Source organism: Micropterus salmoides, unplaced genomic scaffold (genome assembly GCF_014851395.1).
Source record: "Micropterus salmoides isolate LMB-PRFRI ecotype aquatic unplaced genomic scaffold, ASM1485139v1 Ms_hic_scaffold_12, whole genome shotgun sequence".
Lineage (NCBI taxonomy): Eukaryota > Metazoa > Chordata > Actinopteri > Centrarchiformes > Centrarchidae > Micropterus > Micropterus salmoides.
In genome coordinates, this window is record NW_024040263.1 from 1,176,331 (window position 1) to 1,195,704 (window position 19,374).

Here is a 19,374-nt window from a genome sequence, read left to right on the forward strand (position 1 = left end):
CACGCACATGAAAACCATGGGTGTGCACGTGATACGAGCGCACAGGACAGTATCCGCAAGTGGAAAATAATCCTTGCGAGGGGGCCTTTGTGCTCCACATGCACAAATGCGATCCCGCAAGCACAGGGCTGTGACGAGAGTGAGCTTGACCCTTCCTACGCGCTCATAAATGCTCAACACTCGCTCACTTGTCGAGTTAGCTTTTGAAACCGAGGTAGAAATTTTTTTGTGTGTGTGCGCGTGTGTGTGCGTGTGTGTGCGTGTGCGTGTGTGTGTACCTCTTGCTATCCTGAGTACCCTCATGATTCTGATGATGGTGGGGTTGATGGGGAGGGAGGCATTGATCTCAATCTCTTCCAGGGTGATGCCCATCACTGACAGCAGCACAATGGCCAGGTCCAACTGGTTCCACCTACACACACACACACACACACACACACACACACACACACACACACACACACACGATGATTTTTCAATCTGCCATAATTTGTAGAATTTGGCAGATTGAAGTGAAAGTAAACCATGATCAGGAGAATAAGCATGGATTTCAATTTTTAGCTCAGTATGTGGCTCAGAAATTGATGGCTGCATACATCAGGGTCTATGTTATGTTAATTTTTCTATGAATATCAATGTTCCACATCAACTTAATGCATCATTTGCATGATCCCACAACTGACTTGGTAGAAGCCCACCATTACCTGAAGGCCTGCTGTTGTCATGAATATTTATATTAATACTAGAAGAACAACTTCAATGCTATGCAGACCTTGCAGCTTCAGAAACATTACTTCCTGGGTTTGTAATCTTGTATCTTATCATTTCAAGGCTAAACAACAAGCTGTTTGTTGAAGTGTTTGAATGTGATCTTGGCTGCTGCCACTAATGCTGACAGTACATGACATGATGAATGATGTTACCTGATCCAAAGCCCATCCATGTCAAACATGGTCTCTTCTCTGCTGTTGCTACTTGATATTCAAGTTTAACTAGAATGTGTGTGTGTGTGTGTGTGTGTGTGATCAAGAGGTTGATTTATGGCATGCCAAGAGATACCACCAGGGCTACAACATTTTCAGTTTAGCAGATGTCAGTGGGCAGTTAGGTTAATTTTAAATCAGAAGCATTAATAATTGTGAATGTTTGCCAATAGTCAAGTCAATTTACTTTGTAAGTGTTACTACTTTTTAAAATATTATGTGATTTTTCAGCTCATTGCTGTTATCTCACCAATGTACAGTTTTTAAATTTTTTTCATGTTTTGTTTATACTCCCTTTCGGCTTCCTAGATATATCATGTACATTTATTGGCTATTTCAAATATTCAAAAACAATGAAAAGGGAGACCATGTGATATATTTCAAGCATCAAATGACACTTACTAATTACTGCTAATTTTAGTGATTTAGCTGAGTGAAAGACAGAAATTACAGCGACGTCAGATTGAATAATATGACTAAAATGTTGGGAGACCAAGAGGAGAAGAAGAAATGGTGCGACAAGCAAAGAGCATTAAAATAGTTTGGAGGAAATTCTGCAAAGGTGGGGCAGAAATAACCAACAGCACACCCACAATTCCAAAAATGCAGCAGAAGCTGCAATAATAAAATCTACATAATATCTCAAATAATATTCAGGGGTGAATAGTAAGATGCTCTTAAGAGAGGATCCAGATGTTTCGTAGAGGAGACAGCGTCTGTATGCCTTTTAACAGACTCCCGTCTGCAGTGTAGTTCAGACACTTCACTGATGAACCACAGAGCTGCAGAGTATATCACTTCCACATATCCCCCCCTTAGCTGGGAGTCTGCAATTCAATCAATCAAATGTTGTTTTTTCTAATGCGCCATTCATCCGTCATAATAGCAATGCACCAAGGTACAAGCGAATTTTCCTTTAAAGGGAATGGGATATGTCACATGCACTTAGATCATTAAAATAGGGCCCTTTGTCTGTGAACATAATCCAGACAGCAATTATGTTTCTCAAAAGATGGTAATCGTTTATATGATTATTACAACAGCATCATTTCTAGGTGGCAGGGTTGAAGGTGCCGCAGTGGCTGGATGTTATTTATTCACCTTTAGGGGCATGGAATTATTCGAGGTTTTTCACTTTAATCTGTGATCTTGTTTATGAGTTTATGACCATACAGTAGGTGTAAGTTTTAACATAAATAAATAATAAAAGCAAGGGCTTTGTCTTCATAGTAATCTTTTAGCACCAATCCCAAATCTATCCCAAATATTACTCATATCGTTTTGTGTTTCAGCCTAAGTTTATAGCTACCTCCTAGTTCAATTGATAATGCAAGCACTTACATCCCTATTAGGGAACTGTATACACTCCTACTATAAGATATTTAAGAATGTGGAATATACCTGTCAAATACAGTGTTTCCCCTAGAATTTTTTTCAGGGACACTACTAGTGGCGTGGAGTGGGCGTGTTACGGATACATAGAATCGTCGTAGACGCGGTGCACTAATTTTTGCCGGTTTAGGCCAGTCACAAACTCTCCTCTTAGGAATTTTTACCGCTAACCTCCTGCTTAAGCTTGCTACAGTTATGCTACATTCAGATCTTGGGCGACAAGGCCATGAATAGAGCCCTGTGAAATCCATTTTAATCTGTTGCCAGATCCCGTTAAATTTATTCCCAAATTCCATGTTTTCTGTTTTTTACAATTTAAGCACATTTTGTTCTCAGAAACAGTGTTTAATCATGTGGTGGTTAAATAAAATTTTCCTTCTTGTTTACAAAGCCTGACCGGGCGTATCTGTTTTATTTATTTTTAATGGAATATCTGAATCCGCCCTCGCAGCCACAAAGTCTATAGCAGGTTTGTGTCTTGCATCTGCCGATGTGGTTTCACTTTTGAGAGTTTGTAGACAGCAACTACTAACATAGATATTACATACATTCATACACCTCATTAACACAAATCTATACAATCTAAAAAGAGCTGGAAGTGTCTTCTTTGTACCTGTCCTTGAAGAAACGTCGAAAGCCAAAGGCCACCAGCTTTAGAGAGGCCTCGATCACAAAGGTGGAGGTGAAGAAGTAGTTGCAGTACTTGAGTGTAGTCTCCAGTGACTGAGATAGAGAGAAACCGGGGTTGAACAGGGACAGAGTATACACCCTCCCACCCCCCACTCCCAAGAAAACCAGGGTAATAGAAAATTAATTTCCTCTGTCCCCATCTTTGATCTTAAATATAATAAACAAATGCTTAAACCTTTGTTCTACCACAGTTCATATAATAAACACTTTGCTTTTGTCATGGCAATAAAACAATCTTTGTAGGCTTGTGTGTTGAGAGAAGAAGAGAAAAAATAAAGCAAGTAGGGACAAGAGTTATTCAGTGAATCTGTTCTTTCAATGTGAGAAAAGTATCTTGCCAATGAATCTCTTTTAATAGAAGGGAGCTTAATTGAGACAGACAACTAAATTATGTCAGACTCTTGGGAGGAACAGAGAACATTTTTTCTAACACACTGGTATTAATGAATCCAACAGACAATTACTTTATGAATCAAAAGCTTGCAATATTTAATACATATAATTAAAACTTATTATCACAATCATTGTTGTGTGTTTTTTTGTTGCGGTTATGTGAGAGTAATGATCCCACAGTCATGTCTGTACGGTGAACATCTGATTAGCCTAATTTAGCTTGGCTCGTAGAAAGCACAACTTGTCCTTTTACAATTCAGTTTTTGTACTTATTAAACAAATGAGATGTGTGTGAGCTTTAAAGGGACTGATGGGCTACAGTTTGTTTTTTTACCTTTGGACAGTCTTTATGCTAGGCTAATGTAACTGGCATAGTTAGTATACAGAAGTGAGGGTGGCATTGATCTTCTCATCTCCAACTCTTTACAAGAATGCAAATAAGCATAAATTCCCACAATTGTGAACTATTCCCTTAACTTAGATAATGATATGTTAGCCAAACAAGGTTGATTGCCACTTCAGCATTTATAAATATTTGTCCTTAATTTGTAAAGGATGGTGTGGTTAGATTTGAAATACTCATGTAGGTAAAAATGTAAATCACGAGATGGATAAATTTAATGTGTGATGTCATAGTTTTTTAGAGCCTAGGTTTACTAAGACATTTGAACAGCCCCGGTCAACTTGCAGTAGTGCTAACCTCCATAACAGTATTTGAGCTAGTTATCTAGTGTTAGCTATACATATTTGAATTGTTATGTAATAGACACTGTCAGGTCCATTAGTTGTTGACCAGGAGTGTCAATATTGGTAAGCTGGCATAAACTGACTGAGAAAGTAAAGCTGCAGCTAGCCACATAAGATATACTGTACTCAGCACAAGCATAACGTTATTTAAGATCAGTGAAGTCTCATTTCAACACTGAGACCCTGAAGCCTTTAGGCCAAACAAGTCACAATTAGCTCCTTTGAGCAAATAACTTGGAGAAAAAATGAGGAAAAATAATGATATTATTAGGTATTATTAACTTAAAAAAAAAAAAAAACAATCTCTTTTTTGTATCATTTACTATGTTTCTTTTCTATCTTATTGAAGAAATCTCATTTCCTCCTGCAACGATAATAATTAAGAGAGAAATACCTTATAGATTAATCTATGTCAAAATTATGGAGGTAGCAGGAGATGCATCATTCAGCATGAAACATTTTCCTCACCTTCAATAGCTCTAATAACTTACTGTCATTGATTTGGATATCATCCATCTGGGATGTAAAGATAACAGTTTCCAATTTATCGTACTTTTTGATTCAAAATATCATATCTGGTGGCACAGCTTTGTTAGGACGTTGGCTCACGCAAAGCCTAAGGCACATTTTCCCAAGAGGACAATAAAGTATTTGTATCAGGATATAGTAGTATGGTCGTTTAACTCATACTGAATTTGTTTTCAGCCTCAAGAGCATCTCTGTCTCTAAAAATACCCCAATCTGCCAGATTGTTTATAATCCAGCACATGGGTAAATGTTTTGGTTGTTGGCTGTTTTTGCAGCTGATTCAGAGCTTATAGGTTGGCAGCCTGCCTCTGGGAGTGCCCACTTTTAAAAAACTCTGCCCAGATGGTGTATCACCACCCACTCAGAAGCACTTAAACAAGTCTGCTGTGTCTGTCTCACTCCAACACCCACACAAGGACCATCCCTGCATATTCATCAAGAAGTGTGGTCACCTGTGGCTGGCTGTAGTGCTCCAGAGACATGGTGATGACATTGATACAGATGATAAAGGTGATGACCAGGTCCAGGTAGTGGCTGGTACAAAGAGTGTGGATAGCCAACCGGGCCGGACCATAGGATGCGTAGTAGGGCAGCTTCTGGGCCTCTGGAGAGAGAACAGGTAAAGAAGGAAGAGGAAAAACAAGGCAAGGAGGGATTTGGGTTTGTGAGAAAGCAGGAAAAACATTGACGTAAAGGAATAGCCAGATGGAAAAAGGAGGATGGGAGAAAAAGGGAGTAGGTGGAGATGAATGGGGAAATGAAAGCACATAATCAAGGAAAAAGGAGGACAAGAGGGAAAAGATCAAAGGTAAATGAGATATGAAAAAGAGGGAGAAAGATATTTGGTTTAAGAAATGAGAAGAGCGTGGAGAATGCAATACAAGGTGTTAAAAAAGGAGTAAAACACGAGGGCAGAGTAAATGAACATAAGGCAGAGAGGGAGATAAAACTGTGATATAATATGTATTTAAAAGTTTGATAAACACGAGAAGGAGGTTAAGTAGCTTTAAATGAGTTGAAATAATGATTCAGAGTGATATCACTGAGGATTTGTAATATAAAATATCAAGTCTTGGACACATGCCATTTGGATTGTACTCAGCAAAGACTACAGTCTCCCCAAAGCTTCGAGTCAAGTGTTACTTATTATTATTTTACATATTAATTAACTTGCTGGATGACATTTTATTCTGAAGCGCTAAACAAACATTTATTAGAAAAGAAATTAGTAATTTGTATCGATATATTTCTATACTCCCTGCGATGGACTGGCGATCAGTCCAGGGTGTACCCCGCCTTTCGCCCAATGTGAGCTGGGATTGGTTCCAGCACCCCCGCGACCCTGTACGTAGGATAAGCGGTTGACGATGGATGGATGGATGGATGGATATTTCTATACCATAAATTTAATCTAATTTAATCTATTTTCTCCACATTTCCTCTCTAGATTAATCAAGTCCCTCTATTCCTCTTTCCAAAAGAACTCCCATCCCTTCATCATCTTTTCCTCCCTCCACTCAGTCTTTGCTCTCCTCTTCCCCTCCCAGGAGGTTAATCTCTCCATCTGACCTTCTCCCTACAATATATGCTTATTTCTTTTTACTCTTTCCATCCATCTCCTCCTCTTTCCTTCCTCCTCTCCCAACTCTGCATTCATTTTTGAGTTTCACTCCAATTTTTCTTTCCTAATCCTTGTCTTCTTTCACTTGAATTGCTGATTCTTCTTCCCTCCTTCCTGCTTTTCACCCTTCTTACTTCTCCTCTTCTTCTCCATGCGACGCTGGCGTTTCTCCTCTCGTCGCCTGGCCTCCTCCACCTCCTGGTGCTGGCGACACTTGTGGAAGTTTTCCACCACTACACCCACGAACATGTTGAGGACGAAGAAGCTGACAATCAGGAGGAAGGAGATGAAGTAGAGCAGCATCCATGGGTTGTTGTTGGTAACCGGCTGGAGGAGGCAAGGAGAACAAAGTGAACAGAGAAAAAGAGACAATTACTGGGACAATTGTAGTGTAGGTGAAGGGAAGTGTAGTGTAGGTGAAGGGAAGTGAGGAAGCCAAAAGTGAGAACTGGCAGGGAATATCACCAAGAAATGTGAAGAGAACATGATATCAGGTGAGAGACGAATGGACAATGGAGAAGAGATAAGCAAAGGTAGAGAGAAAAATCTAAGTGTTGTAATGAGTGGATTTACAAGATGCTGAAGGCCGAGTGGGTAAGAAACACTGAAGGAGCCTTGAGGGAGCTCAAGGTAGCAACCACCAACTGAAACCTCCAAGCCAACAACAGCATGCTTGTCTTAATCGATGGCATTCAGTGGAGGTTGACAGTTATTTGAGCTAGTCATTTTTTAAGATATCTTTTGGGCCTTTTTTTAGCATTTATTAATAGGACAGTGGATAGCAAGTAAAATAGTAGTAGACAATGTAAAGAACATGATGTGTATGGGTGTACACTGATATACAATTCTTTTTTGAATTTCCATGTTTATTAGATAGATTGTAGTAAAACTATAACAGGAAAGGAGGGGAATAACAATGCGGAATGACAGGCAGCAAAGGTTCCCAGCCGAACTTGAAATGGGGACGTTGTGGTTGTTAATATTAAAAAGAACACAACCAGTGGGTTTCACGTGGGATGAAAACAACGAGGAACCTAGAGAGATGAACATCGCAGAGATGTAACAAAATTTCACCTGTTGTGAAATGTGAAAGCAGAGTTTCCAGGAGTTTGTATGTTCTCCTGCTTTGGAAAATATACAGATTAAATGATCTGGTAATGGTTAATTACCTGTCCGGCCCCTGCGACCCTGCACAAATTAAGGACGGAGCTACTGGTATGGTTAAGCGCAGGATATACATTTAAGGCCAATCTTTAAATATGTAGACTTACATCTTGTTCAGAAATGGTAAATAGTATTAATAAAGATAGATAAATCTAGACAGCTACTGTGACTTAGGCTGATAAGAAAATGCAATAATATCTGGAAAGTGCTGTTTGAATATTAGTTTATTCTCTGCAATGTCTGGATTAGTTTATCATTGTTATAAATGTAATAAGTAGTGATTGAGGGGAACTAATCTATTGTTGTTGTTTGAAATATTAATATAAGCCTCCAGTACAGTCCAAAAATCCTTGAGCTGCCACTTGTAAGAGAGGATGACAGTGGAACAGAAGAAAAGACAGAGACAATATGAAGAAAATATCTGGATGATTGGGTGTGAAGGTAGTTATTGCAGAGAGTCATTACAAAACAAAAATCAAGTTCGGGTGCAATAAAACCGGAGATGAGAGTCAGATTTTCAATTTGGAGGAGAGTTGAGTGTTGAAAGCACAGGGTGGAGTGCAAATGAGATTAGTCATTCAGAGCCATGTTGAACTGCAGTGAGGTTTCTCCCTGATGTGGGGAAACTGAATCTTCCACAATGATGCCTTCTTTTTAATAGATTCCCTGATAGATTTTGAAATAAAATAAATTCTATAGGGAATTAGTTCACTTTCTAGCCACTTTAGAAGAGTACTGTTCTTTGTGTTTTTGGACTTAGATGTCATGTGTGTAAATGTATGCATGATCTGTGAGGTTAAAGGGAAGTTTACCGGAATTCTAAACTTGCAAGTTCTCCTGTCAAGTCTTGCCCATGGAGGTGACCACAGTTTTCCTAATCTGTATAGGGTAGCTCTGCCCTATTTTAGCCTTTTAATATCAGTCTTCTCTCCAAATTGTGAGTGAGTTGATACCCCCAAATGAAGCAGTTTACGTTGATACGATAGCACATTATTTTAGCATTTGCGTGAATCTGTGTTAACAGCGCCTGTCTCCTTTCTCACCTCAACCTAGCTGGCAAGCAGTTTTGACAAGAGAATACGGCAGCTAAAGAGGATGACATGCAGCAAAGGCCCCCCCAGCTGGAATCTTATACCACTAGGCCATTCTGTTTTCTCTCAACTTTAAGAATAAGGCAAAGAGTGGATATTCTTCTATTGGAGCTAGTTCCAGTGGTTTGGTGATCCAACTGTGTGGAGATCCTGGAGTGACCAGAAGGATGGATTTCATACTCCATCTGGTCTTGAACACATGGGATTCCCTAGAAAGAGCTGCAGGATGTGACTGGAGACCTAGGCATGTGGTTTACTTTGCTCTACTAATATAACCAAATAAGTGGTGAGAACTAGATGGATACAGGACTGTCAGCATGTGACTGTGTATTATACATATGTGTACTTACACAAGATAGTACCCGTTTTGTTAACCGTACGCCTGCAATATGTACCTGCTGGTCTATTCCCACTGCATCCAGTCCATGGTACATGATGTTGACCCAGCCGTCTTTTGAGGCGAGTACAAACAGGGACATTAGAGCCTAGAGAAGACACACACACACAAAACATACACAAATTGTTATTTAGTTTTAAACTCATTTATAACAATTTTTTTTATCTTCCTAGATTTCAAAGCATTTCTTGTGTAATAGCCTATGTGTGGTTTACTTTCAATCATATTTTTTTTAGTTATCCCTCTTGCACTACACAGTACAGGAGAAATTCAGTCCTATAGAGTGTGTTAATCATTAATATTTTTATGAATACGTGCAACATTATGTTTACATCCAGAATGTATGTTCAAAATAATCTGGACAGGAAATATTTTTTATCTCTTGTACCTGTCCAAGGTTGTCAAAATTATATTTGTGGTGAACCCATCGATAGTTGGCAGCCAGACAGTCTGATTTGTTAGTGATGTTCTTCACATCGAAACCCACACAGTAGTAGAACTTTCCTTTGAAGAGCTGGGGAAAAAACACACACATGGAAAGGGAAATAAGAGAGAGACGAGCACAAAGATACATTTTGATGAAGTCATTACAACACTTTTGTGTAGCCACATCTTTCATGCAGCTTTTGAAGTAATTTCATAATTAGCGTCTGTAACTAGTGTGTGGGTGAAGCCTAACTGAGGACTGCAAAAACACTTGATATTTACAGTGTGGTTTTCCTCCTGAGAAGATGTTTTTAATTCTGAACACATCAAAGAGGGAGTGAGTGAAATAATACTCAAAATAATGGCGGATGCAGAGAGAATAAAAACATGAAATGATTTGGGAAAGAACAAGGTGAGATTGACATCTAGATGCAAAAGAATAATGCACAGCGCTGCACTAATGAAATAAAAATGGGAAAACCACATCAGCTACACCTTTGCAAGACTTATGACATATAGCCTATTGTGCAGATATTGTTAATACTGACACATACTATAGTTTTATGAGCCATTTCTGATAATTTAGCGAAGGAGACTTATTGAGGGATGTATTGTTTTTTTGTTTGTATTGCGTAGATACAATATGATATATAAATTGATAGAGTATATACTGTTTATATATTATGTATTGAGAAACTCTGTCATTTGAATGGTAATGAAAACATTTGAGATTTACCTACCTCTGTCTGTGTTTTCAGTTAATTACAAAATGTACAGTACATTTGCCTGTAAAGGACTAATAAGGTGGAGAAAACTCCACCTCTAACTCAGCTTGTACTTTGGTTTGGCGGGAATGGTGATATGTTACCATTAAACCTCTTCCTGTTGGACTTTGCTCTAATTAGCCGTCTTAGCCATGAGAATGTTATTTCATTAAGGGTGCAAACACAACCACCCAGCCTCATCTCTTGTTCGTTCACGTCCATTTCTTAGTTTTAGTTTTAGTTCTAGATGGAAGTTAAGAGCTTAATTTGTGGCCCAGAAAGCATATTTGTACCTGCTTTAATTCTCATGTGTATTAATACTTAATAGGGCGATTGATAGTATAGCAGTAGATTTGTTAGGTCATATTATATTTGAAATAGTTTTACAATCTCAGGTACAATTAAAATGTATAAGAGTCCTCATACTTGTGAGATCCCATGATTAATAAAAAAAAAAGAAGGACAAAGGTGGAGAACATATAAATCTATATTTGATGTTGTCTACCTGAACACCAAGAATGCCAAAGATGATGAAGAAGGCACAGCAGATGAGGACGATGTTGCCGATTGGCTTAAGGGATGTGATGAGGGTCTCCACTACCAGTTTCAGCCCTGGAGCCCTGCTGATCACCCTGGAGAAGAGAGAGCAATGCAGAGAGAGAGAGAGAGAGAGAGAGAGAGAATGAAAGATAAAAAGAAAGGGAAATTGCACTCTAGTTCATCAACTGCTTCTATCTCAGCTATTTTCTCAACTGATTTGTCAGATGTCTGGCACTAAATGGTTAAAAACACATCTTAAAGCAGTGGGATCGCAAGACAAATCTTAAGTGTCATGAAATGATTAAAGGCGAGAGCAAAGCAGTTTTTTGTTTCAAAATTTGGTTTGTTTTTCCATAAATTGCTTTTCTCTTTGCTTTTTGTCTTTTGAATTAACGGACAATTTTACATATTTAAGTTGTTACAAGTTATTCAAATAAGACTGAGCTGTTTAGTTGAATTGCTCACAACTCAGAAACATAGGTATGTAACCTGTGTCTAGTGGTGGCAAGTTGACAGTTGGTTTGAGCCAAAAAGGTTGGGGAACACTGGGCCTTTCTCATTTCCCAAATGTGTGCCTCCTCCATCCTCTACTCCTCGCGGCGCGACTTAGTCCGAGATGTGAGCTTGAGGAATCGAGGAGGAGGCGCGAGGAGGGAAGAGTCGGGGAAACAGGCATTTAACGAGCCTTCAAATATGACATGCTGAACAGCTTCATCATCTGTCCACTGTTTGAGCTGTGACGGATGATGTCTTCACAATCCAGAAACATGTCTGTCAACATTATAACTTGTAGAAACATCTCCAGGTTCCGATAAACATAGCATCTGTTGAAAACAGTCGGATCACAGTTCTCATTCACTACACAGAAATACAGTAGGCCTAACTTTTTCTTGGCAGTGAGCCTTGTCTGTAAACAGGAGATCATTTCAGCCTGATGAGGTGAGCGTTTCATCATCAGTCCCCTGACGAAATGACACAGCATTTAGCGCTCCTTGAGGTGCATTTTTGGAATTGAGATGTCCTTCACGATGGCACGTTGAGATCGCTTTTCTGGGTCACAGGCTCGAGGAGGCACAAAAGGAAAGGCCCACAGTCTTAAAGTTTTAGTGACATCTAGTGGTGAGGGTTACAAACTGCAGCCAGCAGCTCACGGTGCGTTCACATGCTCCTCAGATGGTCCCATTTCCCAGTGTGTGTTCATGTGCTCTTAAGTTAATAAAGATTTAAAGAGGAAAAAAAGATTCTGCTTATTCCGACACTGCATGAATGCAGTGTTCCCCTACTTTTTTGGCTCAAACCAACTAGACACAAGTTCCATATGTTTCTGAGTTGTTTAGTTGAATTGCTCAACTAAAGAGTGATTTTCCACTCTTATCTCAGTTTTATTTGAATACCTTGTAACAACAAATTAATTCAAGATGAAGAGCAAAGATAAAAGAAATTTATGGAAAATGAACCTAATTTTGTGAAGCAAAACGGCTTTCCTGTCCCATTTAATCATTTCACGTGAGCCACTGGTTGCAATTCACAACCCTCACCACTAGAACCTTTAAATACTTGATAAATATAGTAATATTTATAGAACAATATCATTAAATTTAAAACAGCAGAAAGATTGATTTTGAACATTACATTTGCTCACTACAGAGTACATAGGTGCCTGTTGTATGCCTGTATGCACTGCTTTCCAGGATACTACAGAATGTGGCAGACTGACACTCTTAAAGGAATAGTTTGATGTTTTGTGTGTTTTGCGATGAAGAGTTAGATGTATGTACGGTAAAAATTGTAAATATGAAGCTATTGCAAGTAGCAGATATCAACACAAACTCTGGGAACTGAGAACAGCTAGCTTGGGTCTAATGGTGATAAAATTCACCTACCAGCACCTTTAAATCTCACCAATTAAAGTTTTGTTTAATCCATATCTAATATGTAAAAATGACAATTTGCTGTTTTATAGAAGGTTATGTGCTAGACTATTTTTTGGCTGGGACCAGTAAGTGGAGTCTTAACTGGTTGCCTGGCAACTGCTCAGAGAGCAGGTGAAATGCTGTTAGGTGGAGTTTACTGCCTTTGAACAGAGTCAGACTAGCTGTTTACTCCAATTTCCAGTCTTTCTGCTAAGCTAAGCTAACATGAGTGGTACAGATCTCCTCAATTTAATCTAAAGTCCCAAAATGTCAAAACAAAAAAACAAAACAATCCCAACTAATCATGCTGTAACATAACAGTTTGTCCTCCTAACCTGAGGGGGCGTAGCGTCCTGAGCAGCCTGAGAACACGGAGAACGCCCAGAATCTTAGCCCCACCTGCCATTGACACCACAATGTCAATCAGAGACACAAACACGAGGAAACCATCTAGAATGTTCCAGCTGCTCCTTAGATAGGCTTTCTCCCCCAGGTACAGACCCATGGACACCACCTGGAGAGATGAATGGAGAGAGGTTCAGAATCCCACACGGTAAGGCAACAGTGGCCAGATGTCCACACAGACACACTCTTTGATATTCAGATTTCTTATTTAGCTTCTCAGAAAGGTATTTCATTTCATATCAGCTGCTTTCTGAAGGACAGGATAGGTGAGGAGAGGAGAGGAGAGGGAATATTCAAACATAAGAGGAATTACAGACAAGGAGAGGAATAAAGGAAATAAAGAGGGGAGGGGAAAGGAAAGGTGATTAAAATGAAGCAAGTCTACTATAATTTCAGGCAGCAGTGGCGGTCTCAAGCTGAGGACTGTCTACTAACGCATCCACATTCAACGTATCTTTCATGTTTGAATGATGAATCCACAGCAAAATCAAAGTTGTTTGTGCTTTTATGTTGACATTGGATTTTGCTGACTGTGTTATAACAGAGGGAAATGTCTATTAAAACTTCAAACTGCAATTCAAGGAAAAGCTTGTTTAAATTTTAGTTAAGGCATACAGTATTTTGGACTGCTGATGTTGCACTGTGCCACGTCAGCAGTCTGCCCGAAATCCTCTTAAATCAGACACTTCTACATGCTGAACTCACAAGCTGTCTGGCCACACATGACAAAATATTGAGACAGTGTGTATTGTTGTGACTGGATCCGCAAAATTTACACCTACACATATTTCATTTTTGTCTGAGATTTATAGTCCGTCACCTTCTAGCTCACTAGGCAAACCCTAATGGGGATTGAGCCAGAAAAGGCAGAGGAGGAGGAGGAGGAGAATATTCTGGAAACAAAAGGAGGGTATAGGCGAGGTGGGGGAGATCAGCAATTTTGTGGCAACAGTGAGACAGCTATCAGCGGGAGGAATGAGAGGCGGAAGAGAGGGGTGGAGGAGAAAGGCATAGGAGGCTCAAAGGAAAAAAATAGAAAGTTTTGAAATCAAAAAGAGTTGGTGAGGTTGGAGGAAAAGTTACATGGCAGATGTTTCGACATCATTTGACACCTGCCAGGGACTTTCATGGCAATAACAACTTGGTGTGGCTGTCATGTCAAAACAAAGCGTGCAAAGATGCAGCGGGATCGTCTGCCTTGTTTGGCAGAAAATGCCACCAGAGAGATATGTGGAATGAAAATTCTGGAAAAGGTGGGATAAGTGGTGATGGTGTTTGTGCATCTGTTTGGGAAAGCGGCACAAGCATAATGATGGCACACTGCTTCAAAACAAGCTACTGAAAATTTTTCACTGAAAAGTATCAAGTAGCCGCCACCTATAGGCTTGAAAGGAGCCTCTGAAAACTTTGTCGTCAACTTGGATTCATACCAGTTAAATATAGATTCCAATGGTGACCCAAAGTTGTCATTGGTAACTGTCAGGATCAGCCAAGCATAGACACAGTAAACCGGGGATAGGACCCAAAATGCAGACACCAGGCTGAGCCGATCTGTTTAAATAGTTTTAATAATTAAATCAAAACGGTACATTGGCTTACGTTGCAGGGTAAAGGCATACAGGTCAAAACTGGAAAGCAGTCCAAAAACAGCATAAATCCAAAAGGGGAGAAGGCAGAACACAAAGTCAACAATCAAACAAATACACAATCCAGGCTAGGGAAATCAGACAAAATCCAACATAAATTCTCAACAGGCACAAAGAACAGGCAGGGATGCTTGACACAGAATGACAGATGAAAGGACACTAAACAACTGAGAGACAAAGACTTAAATACACCAGGTGGTAGGATAATTAAACACAGGTGAAACAAATTTAGACAGGGAAACAAAGAATCCACCAACAGGAAGTATAGTTAAACAAGACACAAGAGACAGACTTTCAAAATAAAACAGGAAACAACAACAATAATGAATCACTAGAGAAAAAGAAAATTTACTAGTTAGAATTCAAATGTTACTTGTGTCTTTTGGAATAGTTACTAGTAACTTAGCGAATAAGTACTAGTATCTAAATAATATATACTAGTAAAATGTAAATAGTTACTAGTAATGAATATGTGATATCTAAACTGCAGAGCCCCATATATTTCAATGGCAAAAATTTGCAATTTACTAGTAACTACAAAATAATTACTAGTAACTAATGGAGTGCAGTTACAACTGACATGCAGTGTGTGACCACTGGAATCCAGATGGTGTTCTAAGAAGCAAACTACAAACTTACAGACATGATCCTTTTTTCTTGTTCTGCTGACATTGTGTGAATGTAGCACTTATAGTAATATAGAGTAGAGCTAACTCTCATGTAGGCATTCTTATTAGACTTCAGCAGGGACGTGCACAGGGGGGTTGCTCTGGTTGCCCGGGCAACTGCCCGTTTGCCTTTCCTGACTCAAGTTGCCCTTCCGACTCGCCCTTCCGAGAAAAAAAAATAAAATAAAAAAATAATCGCGATCGCAAAGCCTCATTCACTTCCATTCGGGCTTCGAAAGTGAAAGTCAGTAGGGGAAGGGCAAACTCTGTTTAAGTGGCTGCACTGCTGCAGCGCTGCCTGCACGTCAGTCGATTCTGTTCCCTACCGGAATTCCTGTTTCCTTCCTTTATGCAATCATACTACAACAAATCATGCGTAGTTTTGCCCAGTTACCATACGTGATACGTACCAACAGAAGTGAATACGAGCTAGAAGCGCAACTGAATGTACGGGAAGCCAAAAGGTTAAAAAAGGATTGTATTTTTTTCCGAAATCTAAGCGTTTTTTTATTTAATATTTTATTAGAAGCGAGTTTTCCCCATCTGTCAATTCAATCTAGATTATTTATTTTCAAATAAAAAAAAAAAGGAAAAAAAAAAAAAAATAATAATGATAAAAAAAAACAATAAACAATAATATAAGGAACTCTTTTTCTCATATGTATTTTGGTGACATTTATATTGTTAATACATTTTGGATACTGTGTTTAGTGCCTTTTTTCAGGTCAGAGCAACTGCCCTTCAAAATTCCTGTGCACGTCCCTGGACTTCAGTCAAATGTACTTTGTGTTAGCCTTCTAGAAATGCTTGTATAAAACTGTATCATGTGATGGGAACCCCCAACAACATATCCCTCCTCTAAAACACCATGACTGTCACCACTGACTCAAAGTGAGTGACGGCAGTGGCAGCCGCAGAAGCAGCAGATAAACATGATAACAGATACTGCCATGCCAACTGTTGTCAGGGAATCCTAACTCTATAGAGATAAGGCAGAAGCTGGGCATCAGTCATAAGATAGAAAAAGAAGAAAAAGAAAAATACTGGATAAAGTGAAGACAAAGTGGAAGACAGTCAGCTAAATGAGTGAAGGATGAGGAAAGAAACAGAGACCTTTGAATCAGGAAAGCAACTGAAGTAGTCAGTTTCCAGAATTCCATACAGCTTTGTTTAGGAACAGAAAATCTTTCTTTCTGTTCTAAAAAAACTTGTTTTGACAGAACATAGTCAAAAACTCTCACTGTAAGAAAATGTTTCATCTGTCCATGCTGGTGAGATCTTCACAGCAGCGAGTCTCTGTCATATCCTATACGTTAAGTCTTTTGTCATGTTTTGACGGGCCAGATAGTGAGTTATAATACTTCTGCTCTGTTATTAATAGTCCCCCAGCTATACTAAAGCACCTTCTGGACTACTGGAATGCTTTGAGGCCTCCATTAAGCAGATCAAATTTTGCCATGATAAAACATGATGCATGGGGAATCGATAGCAGGCTGATGCCAGCGCTATGATTAAAGTCTGCTCTTCTCCTTTCACATTACCAGCTGTCCTTTGGCTGACAGCACGAGTATGTCATATTAAATTCCAATTTAAATTACATTCCAAACTCCATTTGCAATACAACTTAGCAGAAAATATGGCAATTTATTGTACTTGCTGCTTCAGTGTTATTTTTGCAATCTGATATTTAAGATGGGATTTTCCGAGCTCACATTGCTGCACTTTGACCTGAAAATCACCACAATGAATCTCTGAAGGGTGTCCACTGAGCTAAATGTGAAACACACACACAGACACACACACACACAGTGTGTTTAACAAAGAGCTGTCAGTGCCTAAATATAAACATAAAAAATATAAATCTCACTTTAGTTTCTTTCTTTTAAATAAAAAAACCCCACTATAGTTAATGTTTTGCCGTCCTCAATATGCCAATATAAAATATATTATTTTTTGTCAGTCTGGTAAGTATTAAGTGTGTTTATGCCATAACTCTTTAACTACAAACTTCCTGAGTCAGTAGTAATTAGCATTTAAAATTAATTTAATCATTACAATAATTATTATTAATTCATCAACTTGCTCATTAAAAAGCTAAATATTTTTGTATTTCTTAGGTGGTGTACACTAATTTCCCAGTAAATGAGATAAGTAAAGGTTTGGCAAAATACTAACTATTATTTTTCTATAAACTTTAATCGGGGGAAATTTGCAAGTGCACATGTTTTCCAGCTTCATCCTTCATCCTGTAGCACACATCAGCTGCACAGTGTTAAGAAACGTTATGCCTAGGCTATATGCTGTTACTAGGCGTATTTAAAATCATATTTGAATAAGGAGCTGTATTGAGCAGCATATATTCCTGCAGCACCTCCTGCCTCGCTCCCTCTTTCTCTCTCCCTCTTTCTCTCTCTCTTGTGAACACCGCTGCACAAGCCTGTCCAACCTTACAACGTAACTAGTAAGGTAAACATTTATTTTTATCACCCAGTAATAAGTAGAGTAATATTACTTTTTGAAGGAGTAATAAGTAACTAGTAATATATTACAATTTATGAGTAACTTGTCCAATACTGATTAAGAAGAACAAGTGAACAACATCAGCCATTCATTTTCCCTGGTTTGACTTTCCCAGTCAGTAAACTGGGGCAGATGTCTGGTAATACCAAAGAAATAAATAGTCTTAATGGAGTTCTTACCAGCCAACACTAGCTGTGAAGCTTTTAGAATGCACATTCATTGTGCTCATGTCAAGTCTGGACATGTCTCAAAAGGTTGCCCAATAATGCCACTTAAAGCTAAAAAGCAAGATCTTGAACATTTTGACTGCACTTCTTTCAGCTTCTGTCACCAAGCACCCCAGTGAGTGTTATAAAGCCATTTTAAAGAAAAAGAAGCATTATACTTTGATGGAAACAGCTTTTTGCTGACGACCCAGCTCTACATATTTGAAGCTGTTAACAAGATTTGCAAGTTTGCATCAGCCTCAAGCTAGTTTCTGTTTCCTGACAGCTGAATGAGTGCTGTGTTTAGAAATCAACCAACTGCGAAGGGAAGACATAGAGCTGAAAGGGTCTTTACTACGGTATGGCAAAAAAGTTGCATATTGTATCTTTAAGTAGCAGCTAAAATGCTTGTTTGAAAGTCAGTCTGTCAGGCCTGTTTGATCTTAACTATCTGATCAGTTTTAGCAGGCAAAGGACACAACGTGACAGTGGACTCTGGATATGTGCAAGGTTACGTTTATGTCTGGATGTGTGTGTGTGAGAGAGAGACCGAGGTCTACACTCCCCTCTGTGTTCCTAATTAGAGATTGATGTTCAAGGTCAGACTCACTATGTGCAGGTAAGACTGCTTACACTGATCGCTACTACTCATGTATGTGTGTATTTGTGTTGGTGTGTATTAGTGATAACAGGAAATGAGAACAGACTGTCTCTGTGATGGAATGTGTCTCGGAGAGGAAACTATGTTTAATCAGTGCTCCTCAGCGAGAGATCAGAATGACCAGCCTGGAACAACACATTAAGAGCAACAAACAGGGAGGGAAAGAAGGAGGATGGGAGCAAAGATGGAAAGAGGGTGAGATACAAAAATAATGTTAATAATGTTGTTGGTGCTGTATTGACAAAATTGTGAGACAATAGCAAGTAGTGCATCATATCATTGCCCCAACTGACCATGAATAACTCCATAACCACTTAATTCAAAGAACATTTCTGACAGAGTTTAAGCACACCAGAAGATGCATTTATATAGAGCACAATTACTTTTTTTCCCTCTTAGAAATGTTCCTACACACACAGCTCATATGTCAATGTGTATAGCTGCTAGTAAAACAGGAAAATAATCAGCCATTTATGTAGTAAGAAACTCAATAAATGATAGCATATTTGTCTGATATCCCCTGAAGTGCAAACCACAACAGCATATCGCACAACACAACAGCAGATCAACACAACACGACGGCAAATAGCTACAACACGACAGCTAATTGCCACAACAT

The 19,374-nt window shown here is 39.0% G+C and overlaps 1 protein-coding gene across 1 annotated transcript in view; it reads right to left on the minus strand.

Moving 5' to 3' along the window:
- The window catches only part of LOC119898797 (voltage-dependent T-type calcium channel subunit alpha-1I-like), a 112,124-nt gene that overhangs the window by 44,721 nt on the left and 48,029 nt on the right, over positions 1-19,374 (minus strand). The window contains exons 16-23 of the mRNA XM_038713032.1: positions 12,985-13,163; positions 10,702-10,828; positions 9,395-9,520; positions 9,005-9,094; positions 6,489-6,681; positions 5,186-5,337; positions 2,989-3,098; positions 279-412 (exon numbers count right to left, since the gene is read on the minus strand). Coding sequence (XP_038568960.1) covers positions 279-412; positions 2,989-3,098; positions 5,186-5,337; positions 6,489-6,681; positions 9,005-9,094; positions 9,395-9,520; positions 10,702-10,828; positions 12,985-13,163 — 1,111 coding nt within the window. The remainder of the gene's footprint in view (positions 1-278; positions 413-2,988; positions 3,099-5,185; positions 5,338-6,488; positions 6,682-9,004; positions 9,095-9,394; positions 9,521-10,701; positions 10,829-12,984; positions 13,164-19,374) is intronic.